Genomic DNA, 18,472 nt, shown 5'->3' with positions numbered 1-18,472 from the left:
AGCCGGGCTGCCCCCTGAACACCACAGCCTGAGGTCCTAGAACGGGGGACATGGCCAGACAAGCACCTCGACAGAGAAGGCCACTGACAGCCAGAACATTCCAGACTTCAGGTTTCCTTGGCTAATAAGCACAAAGGCTGGAACTTCCAGACCCATGATCCTTCTCTATCTTTACTAGCTCTAATGCCCACCCCCCCACCGTCACCAAGAAGGTGGAAAGGGGAGAATCCGTTATAATCACAGGAAGTCCCAATACTTTTTGTTTAAATCAGTTTTATCCATCTCAACATGTCTAAAATAAACCAAAACTAAATCTTCATTTTGACGCAAGCCAAAACAAAGGGGAACTCCCCCGAAAGACACGGCCCTGGCCCCCGGCTTCTTACCAAACATGGCCTCTTCAGTGCCCGGCAAGGCGGGGTGCGACAGGATGCTGCCGTCCTTCACGGCAGACAGGGTGCTCAGGCACTTTCCATAGAGACTGTGAATTTTTGAGACGGTAAAGGTGCTAAACTGGCTCTGGCAAAATAACAGGTATTTCTGCCAAAGCGCCGTGTTGTTGGGGTGCAGGAAGATGAGCTTCTGCCACTCTTTGGCCAGCGCGGAGGGCTCCCAGAACTCGGAGCAGAGCACCAGCCTGGCGAGCTTCAGGTCCACGCTGCTCTGGTTGCTCTCGATGGCCCGCTCCAGGACGGCCAGCTTCTTCTCCAGCACGAGCCGCAGGGACCGCCTCCGCCTGTCCTGCTCTCCTTCCTCGATGGCGTACAGGCCAGGGCTCTTCATGACCTCGTCCTCCAGACAAAAGACATCGTTACGGAAAGCTCACCGCCCGGCTCCGCTCCAAGTCAATCGTCAGTCCCGCCTTCTTGATAATAAGCATTTATCACCTTTTTTTTTTTTTGACTGAAACCTCTATTACTAGGATGCTTGTGGCACCTGACAGGCTTGATCTTGTGTTTATTTCACCTGAGTTACTTGTCTATGCTCTCAGATTTCAAACAATCATTTATCAACAGCTAGAGTGCAGGGTCTTGGAACCTGCTTCCCAAGAGCCAACTTTACCGATAAAACAGCCAAATGTGGGTACACCTGGGTGGCTCAGTCAGTTAAGCGTCTGACTTCAGCTCAGGTCATGATCTAACAGTTCATGGATTTGAGCCCTGCATCGGGCTCTGGGCTGACAGCTCAGAGCCTGGAGCCTGCTTCATATTCTGTGTCTCCCTCTCTCTCTGACCCTTCCCTGCTCATGCTCTGTCTCTCAAAAATAAATTAAAAAAATAAAAAAAATTTTTTTAAAACCCAGGCAAACGTGGGGCAGAACAGGATAATTGTACACGTGGTTCAGAAACAGAGATGTAGGAGAAGACACAGCCACGTACTCGGGGGTGGGAGCAGCACAGCTCTGCCAGGGAGCAGGCTGGCACCACCTTCCCTCCCCCGGCTCTGCGCGTTTTGTGCGCTGTCTATGCCTCGTGAGTACCTCTCCCAGTCTGGTGAATGGCGCCTCTTCTTTCCAGACTCGGCTCCGACTTCCCCTTCTTCTGGAAGCCCTTGCTTACTCCCTCGTGGCAGGTTGCTCCCTCATCCCACCCCAAATTACACACAAAAGCACGCGCTGCCCCACACTGCATTTATTCCATCTTCCTGGGGGCTGAGCAAGCTCAGGGCAAGGGCTCAGGCCCACCTTCCTCAAATGCCCTGTGCCAGGATTCCTCCCGGGGGCTCGAAAACCATGGCAGAGCAAGTATGCTTTCCCCAAGCCGGGACAGTCACTCCGGTAGGAGCGCTGGGACGGCGACACTTACCTGAAAAGCAACGAAGGCCATCCACAGCTGAATATCCCGGGGGTTCTCCCGGACTCTCCGGTTAAAGTCCTCCACCTTGGCCTTGAGCAGGGCACTCTCTTTGTCTGTCTGGGAGTCCAGCTGCTTTGATTCTTGCTCTGGAGGACCTTGCCCTTGTAACCACTGCGTGGTGGACTGATCGTAAATCCCCAGAGGGTTCAACCAGGTCGTCACAGGAGGAGCCCCCTCATCCGAGCCCTTCACCGGGATAAACGAGACCGGCTCAGATGAGGGAGGTTCGGTTTTACCACAAATGGCGACTCCGTCAACGCTCATCAGTCCCACGCTCTTCTTCGTAAAATAGCGCTCCACGTGCTTGTGTGAATGCTTCTTCTCGGTGGCGGCCCCCTCCCAGGATATACACTGCTTCTTAGGGTTAAGGCCGAGGCAGGAGTCTCCTTTCCTCTTGTATCTTATATTTGAAAAAAGAAAAGAAGTCACTGAGGGCACAGGTGCTCAGTCTCTGCACGGACTCGGCTCGGGGACCTGAGCTCCTGTCATGCAAGTTAACCGCGCATTCAGATTCAGCTCAGCTTCGAATTGTTTCTATTTAGAGACACATGAGGATTAGCAAGTCACCTTTTCTGTGCTTGAATTACTCCTCTAAAACCTCACTTCTTTGTTAACATCTCGAGAATTTAAGATCCTGCCTGTCTTCCAGATTCTAGTCATTTCTATCTTCCTTGAGCTCTGTAAAGTCCTGTCCCACACATTGTATCAGTGATCATCACAATCATACACAACCAGGCAAGGTAGAAACCCTCACCCCCTGTTACACCATTCCTAAGGACCCTGAGACAGGGCGACAATGTGGCAGCTGTCTCCTAGACCAGTCCCTTTTCCTCAGGATAGTCTTGCATCCCCACATAAGAAAATGGAGAGGGCTGGCATTGTATTTTTACTCCTGAAATGAAAGTATATTGGATAAAATTACACTTGACTACTTTCTACTCTAGGGGAAAAGAGGCTGGGTTCTAAAATGCTTTTACAGGACATGTGGGTGTCCCCAGAATTACAGGCATAGGACTACCGAGTGTCTGCACGAAAGCTGAAGGAAATCGTGCACTTTTCTGGAAATCGTGCACTTTTCTGTATGCATATTATACAAACAGCCAATTAAACAATGGGCAAAAGATCTCACCAAAGATACATGAATGGCCAATAAGCACACGCAGAACTGCTCAACATCGTTAGTCATGACGGAGACGCAAATTAAAACTACAACGAGACACAGCCCGTATCCACCAGAACAGCTAAAATTAAACGCTGGTTGTACCGAGCACTGGTGAGTGAGCCGTCAAGCAGCCCGGAGTCCTGTAGGCTGTGAGTGGGAACGTGAGTTGGTGCAATCACTTCAGGGAAAGGTCTGTAAACTAAACTTAGACTTACCAACTGTGAGCCAGGGATTCTATTTTAGGTATTCACCCAAAAAAAAAAGGAAACTGCATTTCTACACAAATACCTGTGCTCATATATTCTCAGTAGCTCTATTCCTAACAGCCAACTACTGCAGAGCTCAGACGCTCAGTGATGGAAGAACAGACCACGGTATGGCCACACAACAGAACAGAACCAGCGGTAAAAAGCAACCAAGTTCCCATAAATGCCACACTGCAGCCGAATCTCCAAAACATCACAGAGTGAAAGCAGCGAGACACAAAAGGGCACATACTACATGATTTCAGGTATACGGAATTCCAGAATAGGCAACACTAGTCAATGCTGGGGAAAAAACTAGAAGAGCAGCTGCCGCAGGGGAGGTGGGGTGTGGACTGGATGGAAGAAAGCACGAAGAGATGTTGTGGGGTCACGTGAATGGTCTATATGTTCACAGGGGGCTGGATTATACAGGTGTATAATCTGTGGGTTACACTGTCTGCGAATTTTCAGTCAGAATTAACAACTAACCAAACCCTGAATGCCAGTTAACGACACGCATGCTGCAGTATGGAGGGGGCGGCACACCGCTGCTGGCCTCAGGCAACTAAGGGGAGCTGGAGGACGGATGAACGGGTAAACACGTGATCAGGCACGTGCAATAAAATGTTAATGGCAGAACGCAGAGGGTGGGAATATGAACGTTCACTGTAAAATTCTTTCAACTTTAGGCTGTATGTTTTTAAAAATTTTCATAACATAATGCTGTGGGAACAGCAGGAGAGGCAGGAGAGAGCTGCCGCCGTCTAGGGTCCTCTTCCAGAAAGCTCTGTCTCCACCGCCTCCCGGTCCAGGCCCAGAAGCTCCTCTGCCTCCACAGTCACCAGGTGCCTGAGAAGCGTCCCTCACTGTGCACACGCGCGCACACACACGCACACACACGCGCGCGCACACACGACCGTTCTCTTTCTTGTCTCCCCGGCTCCTCCTCGGTCACCTCACCAGTCCATACAGGAGTCAACACAACGTTCACGAGGGGCGAGGAGATAAAACAGCGCCCGGAAGCTCTAACCACGCCGTCATTCTTTAAGGAACAAACTGTTCGTAGACCTAGCCTTGTTCTCCCCTTCATGATGATTTTGTTTTCACTAAAAATGAACAGTATTACGACATTCACATCGTCTCTTGAAAACTGTTTACAGCGTTTTCTGACTTTACAAGTGCATCTTGTAAAACTGATTTTAACAGCTGCAGTTTCTAACAGATGAAAATGACAGAGGAGAAAAAAAGAATCGTACTGAACTGTATCAAGTGCCTACTTTCAGATATGTGAAAATAGTTTTAAAAATAGTTTGATACAGGGGTGCCTGGGTGGCTCGGTTAGTTTAGGGTCCAACTTTGGGTCAGGTCATGATCTCACGGCTCATGGGTTCAAGCCCCGCTTTGGGCTCTGTACTGACAGCTCAGAACCTGGAGCTGCTTCAGATTCTGTCATCTCTCTCTGCCCCTTCCCGGCTCATGTTCTGTCTCTCAAAAATTACTAAACATTAAAAATAGTTGATATACGACTTCAGGCTTTCCTTACTTTAAGCACTTCCCCACACCATTAGTTTTAGATAATATCATTTTTATTGTAAAGCTTTAAATTGGCCCACTGGAGGGGTAAGCCCTCATTTAACATTCCTCTATTTGGGTTTTATCTAATTTATCGCTTGTCATAGAATCTTAATTGGGTAAAACCTAGCCTGTAACTTGATGCAATATTCCTCCAAATGAAGGCATGTTTCCTGTAAAATCCTTAACCAATAGTCAGCTGGTCTCACCTGAATAATTCCAGAAGGAATTACTGGAGGGTCAGTATCAATGAATATCAATGACTTCAGCTATAAGGAAACGGGAAGGGAAGGGAAAAGGGAGGAAAGAAAAGAAAAAGGGACAGGGTATGGGGAAAGGATATATTTAAATCAAGAGTATAATTCTGCCCTGAATCTACTGAGTGGCTCAGAGTCCCAGAATGAACTGGGCAATAATAAATTTGCCTTTCCTTCAGTGATTTCAATTCACAATGTCACACAGACAGGGTGAGTGAGTCACCTGGGATTCCATTATTAGTAAATGGCAGAGCCGACCTGGGTCCAAATCCAACCCCACCATTTACTGACAAGGTGACCCTGATCAAGCTATTTAAGAAAAACAAAACAAAAAAACACCTCTCAGTGTCTCCGTTTCCCCATCTGTGAAATGGGCAAATAATGGTAACCATGTCACAGAATAGCAAGGATGATCAAAAAAGTTTCTCTATCTGAAGTCCTTAGCCATATAATAAGGACTAGATACATTTAAGTTATTATTTTAGAAGACTTGGCTCTTAAACATAAGCCAACTATTTCACCTGATGTACAGCCAATGAAACAATCCATTCCAAAAATGGAGAAAAAACTGAGCTGAACTTCATGACAGCCAGGATGTCAGCCCGAAGGCATTTTCCAAAGGTAACTCTGACTCTTATACACGAACCCTAAGCCCTGTTCACCACGACACTCTAACACTCGCCAGGCCACTGCTGGGACCTCACACGATTAAGAAATCTGCTTTGATACTGAGCCCAATGTGACTTTCTGGGACTTCCACTCATCAGTCCTGGCTCTGCCTTCCCAGGTTACACAGAACGTTGCCAACCCACCTTCCAGATGGTTCGGCAAGTCTTAAAAGAGAGTGACCATGTGCTGTCACAGGCCAAACACCCACAAGCCCCCATGTGGTCCTCACAGGACGGTGCTGGCCAAGTCCGCTCCATGCTCCTGGGCTGTCACTGCCCGAGTGTGAAGATTCACCACCTGACAAAGCACTGCCCCTTTTCCTGACCAACTCCCAATGCCTCGGGGTCAGTACCTTCCTCGAGCTGGACACTAACAGCTGCACTGATCCGGGCAAGACTTCTCCCTCCTGAGCTTTGGCGATCTGCTGGGAGACCACGCCCGTGCCAAGCCCTTCCAGTAGCGGCTCTGCAATTCAGAAGGATCACCTTGTCTCATTACTCTCCTCCTAAGGTACGGGCCGCTCATCAGCACGGATTTAAGAGCCGCTCACTGCGATTATTTTTCCCTTTTCACCTATTAATAAATAATGACTATCATTGCAAACCAGCTTCTAATTCATAGCTATTATTTCTGCTATCTGAGTGCGAGGTGCAGCAGCAGTTAACAAAGGAAGAAACAGAGGCTCGGGCGGGGTCAGTGGTTCTCCTAGGATTCCGTTATTAGGAAATGGCAAAGTCCGTTCCCCAATCTTCTAGAACACGCCCTACAGGCCACCCGGCTCGTCTTTAGCTGGGGACAGTAAAAGACCACGACTGGTTCGAGGAACACTGCTGGCAGCCTGCGAGAGGCTACGTGACCCGGCTGGGGTGCACCCTCTCCTCGCTCGTAAGAGAAGAGAGCGCGCGGCCCGCCTCCCACAGCAGCGGGGGGTCGGACGGGCTCACCGAGCGGGTGCGCGCTGGCCTCCCCATCTGCGGCGGGGTCCTACCCGCCTGCGGCGTGGGAAACCTAACGGGACCCTACGGCGTATGAAAGTAACTCAAAAACATACGAATACATTTGAACAGTCATGCCTGTCAGCCGTGACAGTATGTGGCTATAAATACGCACTGAAATATTACGGACGTAAACACACCGTAAAAGAAACCTTCGCTGGAATCACGTGGTGAGGAATCACGTCATGAGGCTTGGCGACCGTGAAAATCTGGAAGTGCAGCCAAGTAATGGAAAGTGACACTTTGCTTAAAAAGTAATCAGCCTATAAAGAATGATAATGGTCTCCTCGTGGCTTTATGTTTCAATATTCTCTGCCTTCAATTTCCATTACCTGTAAGCTGTGTGGGGACAGAGACTGTGTGCTACTGTTCGCTGTGTCCCAACAGTGTCCTACAACGACTGAGTGTCTCAGGGATTTAAGAAGTATTTAAATATTTTTGACTGATGGGTTAGAGGAGAAAAGTTTAATGAACTGATTACTGAAGCAAAGACCATCACCTACTTTTTATCTAATGATGTCCGCTAGAAACATTTTGAAAACGTCATTACCATTTAATGTCATTTTTTTTTAATAGCTTACTTGGGGGATAGATAAATAAAAGCCTTTCGTAACTAGATCAGGGACGCCTGGGTGGCTCAGTCAGTTAAGCGACCGATATCAGCTCAGTTTGGGAGTTCGAGCCCCGCGTCGGGCTCTGTGCTGACGGCTCAAGCCTGGAGCCTGTTTCGGATTCTGTCCTCCCTCTCTCAGCCCCTCCCCTGCTCGAGCTCTCTCTCAAAAATAACCAAACGTTATTTAAAAATGGCATACACTGCTTCAAATTCTGTGTCTCTCTCTCTCTTGCTGACCCTCCTTGCTCGTGCTGTCTCTGTCTCTCAAAAATAAAAAACATTAAAAAATTAAAACAAAAACAAAAACAAACAATAACACACAGATCAGACCAAATGGTTTCTGGATTGTTTGTCACAATTACTTACTTCAAGGTATTTTTAGAGTCACTCATCCAACAAATATTTACTAAAAACCTATTAGAAGAAGATCTAGATCCTGACCTCACAGTTTAAGCTTTCATTTCAGAATGTGGGATAAGATACACACATGTCAGCATGGGACACCCACCAGAATCTAGAAGAGACAGGGGCAGACAGAGATGGTGCGGAGAGGGCTGGGGTGGGGGTGGGGGGAGAAGTTACCTCCCACCAGCGAGGATCAGGAGCGACCCCATGACGGGTACCTTGCTATGTCTCCTCGGTAGAGAGACTTATACTCCCAGTTTGCAGGATCCGGTTTCTTATCTGTCCGGAAGGTCTCCCCCGTGAGGGCCTGGACGTCCTCAAGCCAGACCAAGCGGTGCCCAGTGTCGGCGGCAGCAGCCCCTTCCTGGCTGTGGGGACAGAGGAAGGTGAAGCACAAAAAGGGAGATCAGGTTACCACGGTCCACCTTTTCAGAAGTTCGAGAGTTAAACATTTCAAACTCTCCGCGGCATCAAATGCAATTAAGTGCATAAAATGTGCACGCGCCACAAAGATGGGAAAAGCCCTAAAATATAAAGCAAAAACTGCCAACGCTAAGTCGCATTTTACCAAGAAGTCACCCTGCCTCAGAAATTAACCTGATGCAGCTGCTCTTTGTCAATAGTCCATTAAGTGGCTGTCACTGGAATTTCAGATGTACTTAGTGAGAAAGGGGGCTGCCCTTGCTTAGCCCCACCCCTCAGAAAGCGCTCGGCTTACTCCAGCCCGACAGCAGCCACGGCAAAGCTCCTGCTCTGAAAGGGTCCTTCTCGGACAGCACTGAGGCTCGGTCCAGGCCTTGTTTGGACAGCCTGGGCTCTGCAGACGGCGCCTCGCCCCTGCGTGCTGACCCCCCCCCCCCAAAGGGCAGCGAGAGTCCACTGTGAGACCCTTCCTCCCCGCTCGGAGGCACACGGCGTTCCTTCCCCAGGAGTCCAGTGAGAGCGAGGGCAAGGTTCTCTGGCCTCTAACATCCTCCCTCCTCCAAGGGTCAGTGCGCCACGCTGCTGGCACGAGATGCTGCCAGGGTAGAGTCACAAGAGCACTAACCTCGCTCTCTGTGCTGTCTGGCGCTGCCCAGATAGAAACCACGATTCTAAAGGCTTCTAAATCATTCTTGGCTGGGAATACAAAGAATGGCATTTCGGGGACACAGAGTAGCTTTCAACCTGACAGCAACGCGGTGATTTCTAACAGATTCCCCTGTGGAACACCCGTGGAGGGTTTTCTGTTGACAAATACCGGAAGGAGCAGCAAAGGGAAGGAATGAGACGGATACATTCCAGAAAGACACGGAAAGCCCACAGGGCTGGGGGGTGGGGGCAGAGCGGCTGCAGACCACTCCGGGGGAGGAGGCCGGCTCTGATCCGGCCCCTACTGGGTAGTGAGGTGAGGAGCAGGGTGAGGTCCGGGCTGCGTGCACAAAAGGATCCGCATCCACCTGACGATGAAGAAGAGCTCACCCCGGGAAACAGAGGCTCGGGGGGAGCCGCCGCCTTAGGGGAAGTGCCCCGGTCACCCTAAATTAGAGTCCCGTGCGGTGCACCTCACCCCTGCGAGCCCGCTCTCCCCACAGCCCAGAAATACTCCCACAACTCCTCTTCCTTGGCTCTATGGAAACAATTCCTCCAGGCCACCTTCCCAGGGAGAGACTAAGGAAGTTCACAGCGAGAAAAACAAAGGAGGAAATGACAAGAACAGTCTATTTTGATCTTAATGGGGATAGTCTGCAAAATATGAATGAACTTAGGGAGCGCCTGGGCGGCTCAATCAGTGAAGCGTCTGACTTCGGCTAGGGTCATGATCTAGGTTTGTAGATTCGAGCCCCGCGTCAGGCTCTGTGCTGACCACTCAGAGCCTGCAGCCTGCTTAGGATTCTGTGTCTCCCTCTCTCTCTCTTTCAAAAATAAATAAATATTAAAAATTTTTTTAAATATCCATGAACTTAAAAGTGCCAGGTGGATCACAGAACCATCAAGCGGCTATCAACATCACTTCTGATGCAATTAAGCACAGGCTGAAAATAACTACCTTTTAAGTTCTAATGGTGGTTCTTATATGGGTTCAGGAAATCCTTTAAAATTCATTTTCTTTGACTGTAGTGGGGGAGAAAAAGAAAAGGACAAGCAGCTAACGGTGAGTTTTCAGAAGCAATGATGATTGATGTATTTTGCTTTGAAGACATACTGAAAGCAAAACTATTAACAATTCCACTCATTCACGTAACCAAAATGTATTGAGCGCTTACTGTGTACCAGGCCCTGTGCCAAGTGCTGAGAGACGACAATGGCAAGCAAGACGGGAGTAACTCCTGCCCACGTAAATTTAGTCAAATTCGGAACCTTTCTGACTCCTTGTTTCCCCTCCTAGAGCAAACCTGGGTCACAGGTGTAGCACCTGAGACAGAGAGAGGGCTAAATCAACCCACGTCTCCTGAGCCACAGAGCCCTGCACCCCCGATCTGATGGCAGAAGGACTCAGGAGGACGGCAGTGTCTGCCTGTCTGATGGCAACTCCACAAGCCAGATTCCAGACTCAATGAATGACAGGGCTATCACCGACATCAGAGGGACTTCTAAGCATACAGCAAAAGCAAATAATCCTTAAGAGTCAAAAATTCTTAAGAGCACTACATCCTTTAAAGTACATCTTAGACAGGAACTTAAACTTTCTCTCTCCTAGCCCACACGAACAAGGAAAACAGTGAAGTGAGAAGTCACGCAGGCCACACGCCACCTGTCGCAGGCATGGGAAAAGGAGGTGAGGCAGAGAGGAGGTGTGAGCGCCTGTGCAGATGCTGCTCTGTAGGCACTGTGAGCCACAGCTCGAGGCAGACAGCGGAGCAAAACGTGGGGAGGAGGAGACCCCAGGGAAGGAGACACCGCGGGCGTGCGCTCGTCCGCACCTTCACCAGTGCTTCTGAATAAACGGGGAGACAAGGACAAAAGTGCGATCAAGTGCTACGTTACCTGTGACCACGGAGCGTGCGTACGCAGACCTCTGGCCTGAATCAGATTTTGACACAACCATTACTGGGTCTCAGTAACTTTTCTCAAATAAAATCATGGCCCTGGAGCACCTGGGGGGCTCAGTTGGTTAAGGGTCCAGCTTTGGCTCAGGTCATGATCTCACGGTTCGAGGGTTCGAGCCCCGCATTGGGCTCTGTGCTGACAGCTCAGAGCCCAGAGCCTGTTTCACAATCTGTGTCTCCCTCTCTCTCTGACCCTCCCCTGCTTGCGCTGTCTCTGTCTCTCAAAAATAAATAAAGAACATAAAAAATAAAAAGATAAAATAAAATAAATAAAATCATGGCCCTGAGTTTTTTAATGACATTTTTCTTTTAAATGCTGACCTAACAGTAAAGATCTCTTGGGGGGGGTTTCAGGCTCCATTTGACTAAGTGGCTAACCAGTCATTCCAATGCCTAATTTGTGGCAACAACTGAGGGGGGAAAATTCAAAATTTGAAAAATCACAGGTATCTGAGAACAGAAAACCTACTTTGGTTTCTCTGATTCCTTCTTACTGTCTCGAAGGCTTCTGGAAGTCTTGTCCTTTTCAGAATCACTATCCGGCTCAGACCCACTGCTACTGGACTGGCCATGTTTTCTCTTGGTTTTCTTGTGGTGATGCTTCCTTTTCTTCTTTTTCTCTTTCTTCTTTTTTCTGCTTGCTTGTTTGGGCTTTTTGTTAGCGTCACTTTCATCCGAAGGCTCTGACTTCAGAGGGCTCCTGTTTGGGAGAATCAACATCAGAATAGTTTTCAAAAGAGAATTAGAAAGACGACTATGTAAATAAGCAAATACGTAACCGGGGCTCCGCAGAGCCTTCTGGGTCACAACTTCCCTTGAGGACTCAAGCTGGACTGAGAACAGCAGCAGGTGAAGAAATTCTAATCTCAACAGTTTCTAAATCTAGACTTCCACATCTATACATTTTTTCTTAATGTGTGTTTAATTTTGAGAGAGAATGTGAGCAGGGGAGGGGCGGAGAGAGGGACAGAGGATCGGAAACGGGCTCCCCCTGACAGCACGGAGCCCGATGTGGGGCTCTAAGTCAGGAACCACAAGATCATGACCTGGGCCAAAGCTGGATGCTCAACCGCCTGAGCCACCCAGGCGCCCCACATCCATACAGTTTTAAAAGAAAGTAAGCTACCAGTCAATTTATCAAACATACCGGTTTTTTAAGTAACATTACAAAAGGTTTGTTTTCAGTCCTACACATGAAGGCAATGTGTCCTTGATGATGAGGGAGGGTGGGGCAAGCTGAGGGCAAAATATGGGCTGGCACCCGCCCCCAGGCGGAGTGTGTGTGATGTTCCTCGGACACCCCTGGACACCCAGGAACAAAGGAAGGGGTTTAAGTGCTTGCCGTGGTGATGTGGGAAACTAAGGCAAATGAAAACTTAAATTCCCTTACTGCCTGCAGCCCCTGGACAAGTCCTTGAAACCGGCACAGCCACCTCCCTCCAGGAGCTCAGCCTCCTGGAGGGCGGCACTTCGCTGGGGGCAAAAGAGAACCTTAGCTTAACACTATCCCAGCCTCAAGAATCCTGTAAATCAACCGCCTGTTTCTCACCTGCCCCAAGTCTACGCTGGCAATCCCACTCCAAGCTTATGGCCCCCGTAGACATCTGAAGGCGCTCATGACTGAGGTTTTATTAAATGGTAAGAAGTGGCATTTCCCTAGCAACAGCTAGCCCCTTGAGGTCCTGGAAACCTTGCTTCCGGAATTCCTCAGAGAATTAGTCTACCCCTGACCCCCTCCCCACCTGAGGGCCACAACCCCAGGGCAGCTCCTCCTGCCCACGGGTCCTGTCCCCGTGCTTTAATGAAACCACCTTTTTGACCAAAGATGTCCTCAAGAATTCGTTCTTGGCAGTTGGCTCGGGACCACCCCACCATTACCCCCAAAACTTCGTCACTTAACGCCAAGAAAAAAGGCTTCATTCTACTCCCTGAGTTTGAAGGTTACAATGAGCTCTTCCGCATGACTGACGTCCTACGAACAGCTCCCTCACGCATCAACTATTCTCAGCTTCCAAAGGCTTCTCGTACTTTCCGAGTCCTGACTTCCCAGGGCTCATCATCTCGTTAATGAGACCACCTCGTCCATATTGGCAAGAGAACGCATTTCCCAATTTGATGATCTACCACAGCTTCTTGCAAAGCTTAGTCCAGATATGTGCCATTCTGCTTTCCGCGACGCTTTCAGGAGATCATACCCTAAGTTCGATCACACCAGCATATTGTTTTTCCAAAAACGCTGAAAACGCAACTGACGAAATATCCGAGTGACAATATTCTAAAGGTTCCCCGTGAGGTTACTTAAGAGTCACAATGATGTCGTTTCCCTTGAGGCCTAATTACTGGCAGGAACTGTGTACCGCACCTGGCGCTGGAAAGCAAAGATGCGGGGGGGGGGGATGAATTTGGGAAAGAGGTACGGAGAACCAGTCCAAGAGCACTTTCTCACTTTCCGTGAAGAGTTCTAATTCACTCACCTCCCACAGGGTTCACTGGGGAGCTCTATTCAAACTAAGCTACACACAGGACCCGGACAAAACCTGAAAACCCGTCTTTCATGAAAACCTACCTGGTCGGCGGTGACCCCTCGGAGAGCAGGGCCGTGGCGCCTCCGCCCTGCCGGCTCAGAGAGGCTGCGGCTCCGGCGCAGAAGCTTGGGTTGCTCAGCCAGTCTAACTCTGCTCGGGCAAAAGAGAAACGATCAATGACATTAGCTCAGGGGGATTTCCCAGGCAGGAAATCCGTCTTACCAGCTGACGCCCTCATTCATGGCCAGTGTCAGCCAGACACTGGGAGCGGTCTGCAGAGGCTGACGGGAATCCATGAAATGTTTGCTTCCCAGGGTGCGGGGCTTTAACACAGTCCAAAATAGGGAAGACTGAAATCCCCCTGTGGCAGCAGGCTGCGGCTTAAGCAAGCGCCAGTTAACAAGTGTGGCTTAGGGGCGCCTGGGTGGCTCAGTCAGTTAAGCCTCCGGCTTCGGCTCAGGTCAGATCTCACGTTCGTGGGTTCGAGCCCCGCATCAGGCTCTGTGCTGACAGCTAGTTCAGAGCCTGGAGCCTGCTTCCCGTTCTGTGTCTCCTTCTCTCTCTGCCCCTCCCCCTCTCATGCTCTGTCTCTCTCTGTATCAAAAATAAATAAAACATTTTTTAAAAAAGAAAAAAAAATTAAAACGAAAAAACAAACAAAAAAAACAAGAGTGGCTTAGAAAGCAACAAGGCTTTACGGATTCCAGCCGCACTTCCGTGAGCAGGAATGCTTCCAAAGCACTGGGTTTTAATGACCTCACCTTTGATTCAGACAATCCCCAAAAGTTTAAAAATCAAATCATGTACAAAAGCCCACCATGCTTAATATCATTACAGGAGATGACAGTATTTTTCTTTAAAAAATACTCTGTTCTGGGACGCAAAACCTGAGAGACTATTGAATACTGAAAATGAACTGAGGGCTGAAGGGGAAAGGGGCGGGGGGGAAAAGAGGTGGTGGTGATGGAGGAGGGCGCTTGTGGGGAAGAGCACTGGGTGTTGTATGGAAACCAATTTGACAATAAACTATTTAAGAAAATAAAATAAAATAACATCCTTATCAAAAAAAATACTCTGTTCTTAGTAAGGTAACTTCTAAACCTTTCCTTAAAACAGTACTTCTCTTTGAAAATAAAAAACACGAGGTGTCAACTTTTCTAACGCTAAAATTAAATAAAATGTTAGTAACAATCTCTGGGGGGTGAAAGTAAATGTCCAAATTGTTTCCTCTTTCTGCTTATCCATTACGTTTGAAGTCCTCTGCAATGAACTATTTCTTGGAGGCGCCTGGGTGCCTCAGTCGGTTGAGCATCCGACATGGGCTCAGGGCACGATCTCACAGCCTGTGGGTTCGAGCCCCGCATCGGGCTCTGCGCTGACAGCGCCAAGCCTGGAGCCTGCTTCGGACTCTCTGTCTCCCTCTCTCTCTCTCTCCGCCCCTCCCCCACTCATGCTCTGTCTCTCTCTCTCTCTCTCTAAAATAAATATTTTTTTAAATGAACTATTTCTTAATTACTTCTTCTCTAGCCTTTTCAAGTCTTAGCTGTGAAGGAAAGAAAAAAGCCAGGGGATGGTGGCCGCAAGGGGGCTCCAGGAGGGGTTCGCATTTCGTCCTGTTTTGTTCTAGGCCGAGGCCAGAGCACGATTATGCGCTCTGGAGAAAGATCCCGCGAGGCAGCTAAGGGAGGAGACGCACTTCCTAGCAGTGAGCCTGGGATACCCGCTATATACCATCAGGGTCACCCACTTAAAATGTACAATTCAAGGGGCACGTGGGTGGCTCAATCGGTTAGGTGCCCGATCTTGACTTCGGCTCAGGTCAGGATCACATGGTTCACAGGTCCAAGCCCTGTGTCGGGCTCTGCGCTGACACTATGGCGCCTGCTCGAGGTTCTGTCTCTCTGCCTCTCCCCCAGCTCACACACTCTCTCTCAAAAGAAACATTTTTTTAACGTACCATTCAATGGTTTTTAGTATACGGTACAACACTGGATTGCAAGTAACTTGTTCTGCGAATGTTCCACAGACAAGCAAACACTTCTAATACATTGTAACTCGATAAACAAGCAACATCTTGCAATACAAGTAGTACGTGCTGCAGATCACGTGACCACAACTGAGCCAACAGTTCTCTCTCTCTCTCTCTCTCTCTCTCTCTCTCTCTCTCTCGCTCGCTCGCTGAGGGATTGTGGGTGATCATCTCCCACGCTCGGATACTCAGGTCTCAGGCTGTGGTGTCTGGCAGGAATCAGTGGTTTTTCAGAACACTGGAAGGTGCCCACAGCTGGCACTAGTGTATTTTTGTCACTTCAAAGCACCTACGGACCGTCTTTTGCTTTTCCAAACAAGAGTGAGCTTAGGAATGCTTTGCTTCATTCTAGGTCAGGCTGCCCGCACACACAGACCCTGTCCTCTGCAGCCTTATTACCCGTTCCATTAACTAGAGTACATGACAAGAGTGTACCAGTGCCGCATTGCCGTCAACAGCCGTGCGAGCAAATGCGATGGCCTCCGGGCAGATAAAGGATCCACTGAGCCAGGAGGTAGGAGTGATTCCATCGGTGATGGCGTCCTACACGATAACCCTCCTCTGGTCTCCCTCACGCCGGCCACGAAGGTTTTCAAAGGTGAGTGCAGGTTAATTTATTTTTCTTCACATTGTGTATTTTCTTTATATTTTGTATTACAGGACAGCACTGTATCGTTTCTATATGAGCATTTGGGGTTGTGGAACCATCAGAGTTTCCATGGTTTATGGAAAATTCACTTTGATACACAAGTACTTTGGATTACAAGCATGTTTCCAGAAAAACTGTACTTGTGGACCAAGGCTTTACTGTATTTAGAGCCAAGCAGGGAACCTGGCTGGCTGAGCCCATGGAGTGTGCGACCCTTAATCCCAGGGTCATGAATTCCAGCCCCATGTTGGGCGTAGAGTTTAGTTAAAAAACATATATATTTTTAAGTAAAAAAATGTATTTTAGATTATATATACATGTACACGTGTATGTACATGTGCGTGTATATATACAAATTGTTCGACTATCACCATAATTTTAGACCATTTTCATCATCCCACAAAGAACCCCCAGACCCAGGAGCATCACCATCACTCATCTCTGGCTCTCCTACTCTGTCTCTACAGATTTGCCTGTTTGGGAAGAGTTTTTGTTTTTTGTTTTTTTGAGACAGAGACAGAGAGCAAGCAGGGGAGGGGCAGAGGGAGAGGGAGAGAATCTTAAGCAGGCTCCACACTCAGCAGAGTCCAACACAGGGCTTGATCTCACGACCACGAGATCATGACCTGAGCCAAAATCAAGAGTCAGACACTTAACCGACGAACCCCCCAGGCTCCCCAGGACATTTAATATAAATGAGATCATACAACATGCAGTCTTTCGTAACTGGCTTCTTCTACTTAGCTTGTTTCCAAGGCTCATCCATGCTGTGTAGCACGTGTTAGTACCCCACTCCTTTTCGTTGCCAAATAATACTGTTTTATGGATAGATCCCATTTTGTCCAATTATCAGCTAATGGGTTGTTTCCATTTTTGGTTATTATGAACAATGCTGCTATGAACATTCATGTACAAGTTTTTATATGGACATATGTCTTCATTTCTCTTGGCTAGATTCCAGGATTGCCAGGTCATATGGTAACTCATGCTTAGCATTTTAAGGAAATGCCAGACTGTTTTCCAAATTGGCTGCACCAGTTTCCATTCCCAATAAAACAGGGTAGAAGGATTCTAATTTCCCCAAATCCTTGGCAACTTGTTACCATCCGTGTTTTAGACTATAGTCATCCTAGTGGGTGTGATGTCTGTGCTTCCGGTTTCCATTTCTCTGGTGACTGGTGATGCTAAGCATCTTTTCACATGTTCGCTGGCTGTTCACATTAGAACAGGAATAGCCAAATGCTTTGCCCACATCTTAATCGGGGTGTCTTTTTAGCGCTGGGTTGGAAGAGTGCTTTACATATTCTCCATTCTAGTCCTGGACTGTCACTGCATCTCAGTGAGGAGGAAGTAACAGAAGTGTGCCCATGATGGCCTCACATGACGTCACAATGCCTCACATGACGTCAGGAGGAGTTTGATAAATATCTGTGGGAAAGAAGGGAGAGAGGGAGGGAGGGAGGGAGGAAAATCCCTAAGGAGGAAAGCGACATTAAAACCAAAGGGAAAGAAGGGAGGGATTCTAACTCATTAAGTGCCCACTGTAGGCTAAACACCAGGTGAAGCACTTTACATTCTTATTATACCTTTTAAGCATCAAAACAATCTTCTTTGGGAGGAATTATGACCTATATTGTACATGAGGAAACTAAGGAATGAAGTGATTTGTAAGGTCAGACCCACTGAGGGCTAAAGAGCTGTCCATGGAGTCTCTCTCCCACGGTCTACTTCTGCGGTCTGTGCCTGATCCCTGGCAAGAGGTATGTGAAAAGTTCCTGCAGCTCACTGAGACCAGGATTATTATCAAAACAACCGGGTTGTGTCGGGGCACCTGGGTGGCTCAGTCAGTTGAGCATCCGGCTTCGGCTCGGGTCACAATCTCACGGTTAATGGTTCAAGCCCCACGTCGGGAACTGTGCTGACCACTAGCTCAGAGCCTGGAGCCTGCTTCGGATTCTGTGTCTCCCTCTCTCTCTGACCCTCCCCTGCTCATGCTCTCTCTCTCTCTCAAAAATAAATAAAACATTAAAAAAAATAATAAGAACAACCAGGTTGTATCATGAATAAAGGAAAAGCGAGAAAAGATGGAACAAGCATACCCAAGGAGAGATGCTCTCGACATGTGTTTTACATATATTTACATAAATATACATATTTTACACACATACTCTAGACAGTGCGGACAGTGTGGAAGAAACGTAAAGAAACACAGAGGTCCAAACAACATAAAGTGTTTGACTCTCCAACGTCCTTCAGAAGTCCTCTGAAAACAAGAAAAAGGGTTTTTAAGGAAGCAATTCAGGCCTCACCGAATGAGTCCACTGTGTAAAAACAAAAAAAAGTAGTGTTTACAGAACTAAAACTCCTGGGGTTCTAACCCAAATCATAACTGACCTTCTCTGTGACTTTCATCTCACCCAAATGACCTTTCATCCGGGCAAATGGCATTTCCACCTGACACGAAGT

General features: G+C 48.2%; 1 protein-coding gene across 4 annotated transcripts in view; it reads right to left on the bottom strand.

Annotated features, from left to right (window-relative positions):
* NRDE2 (NRDE-2, necessary for RNA interference, domain containing) overlaps positions 1-18,472 on the bottom strand; it is a 50,173-nt gene that overhangs the window by 17,889 nt on the left and 13,812 nt on the right. For all 4 annotated transcript variants that reach the window (XR_003912964.1, XR_003912963.1, XM_029950766.1 and 1 more), the window contains exons 2-6: positions 13,370-13,478; positions 11,273-11,503; positions 7,993-8,142; positions 1,806-2,256; positions 387-792 (exon numbers count right to left, since the gene is read on the bottom strand). Coding sequence is in view for 2 of the 4 variants with exons in the window: in XM_029950766.1 (XP_029806626.1) it covers positions 387-792; positions 1,806-2,256; positions 7,993-8,142; positions 11,273-11,503; positions 13,370-13,478 (1,347 nt within the window). In the remaining 2 variants the exon portion in view is untranslated. The remainder of the gene's footprint in view (positions 1-386; positions 793-1,805; positions 2,257-7,992; positions 8,143-11,272; positions 11,504-13,369; positions 13,479-18,472) is intronic.

Source organism: Suricata suricatta, chromosome 9, assembly GCF_006229205.1.
Source record: "Suricata suricatta isolate VVHF042 chromosome 9, meerkat_22Aug2017_6uvM2_HiC, whole genome shotgun sequence".
NCBI classification, from domain to species: Eukaryota; Metazoa; Chordata; class Mammalia; order Carnivora; family Herpestidae; genus Suricata; species Suricata suricatta.
This window is presented reverse-complemented; position numbering and strand designations above follow the sequence as displayed.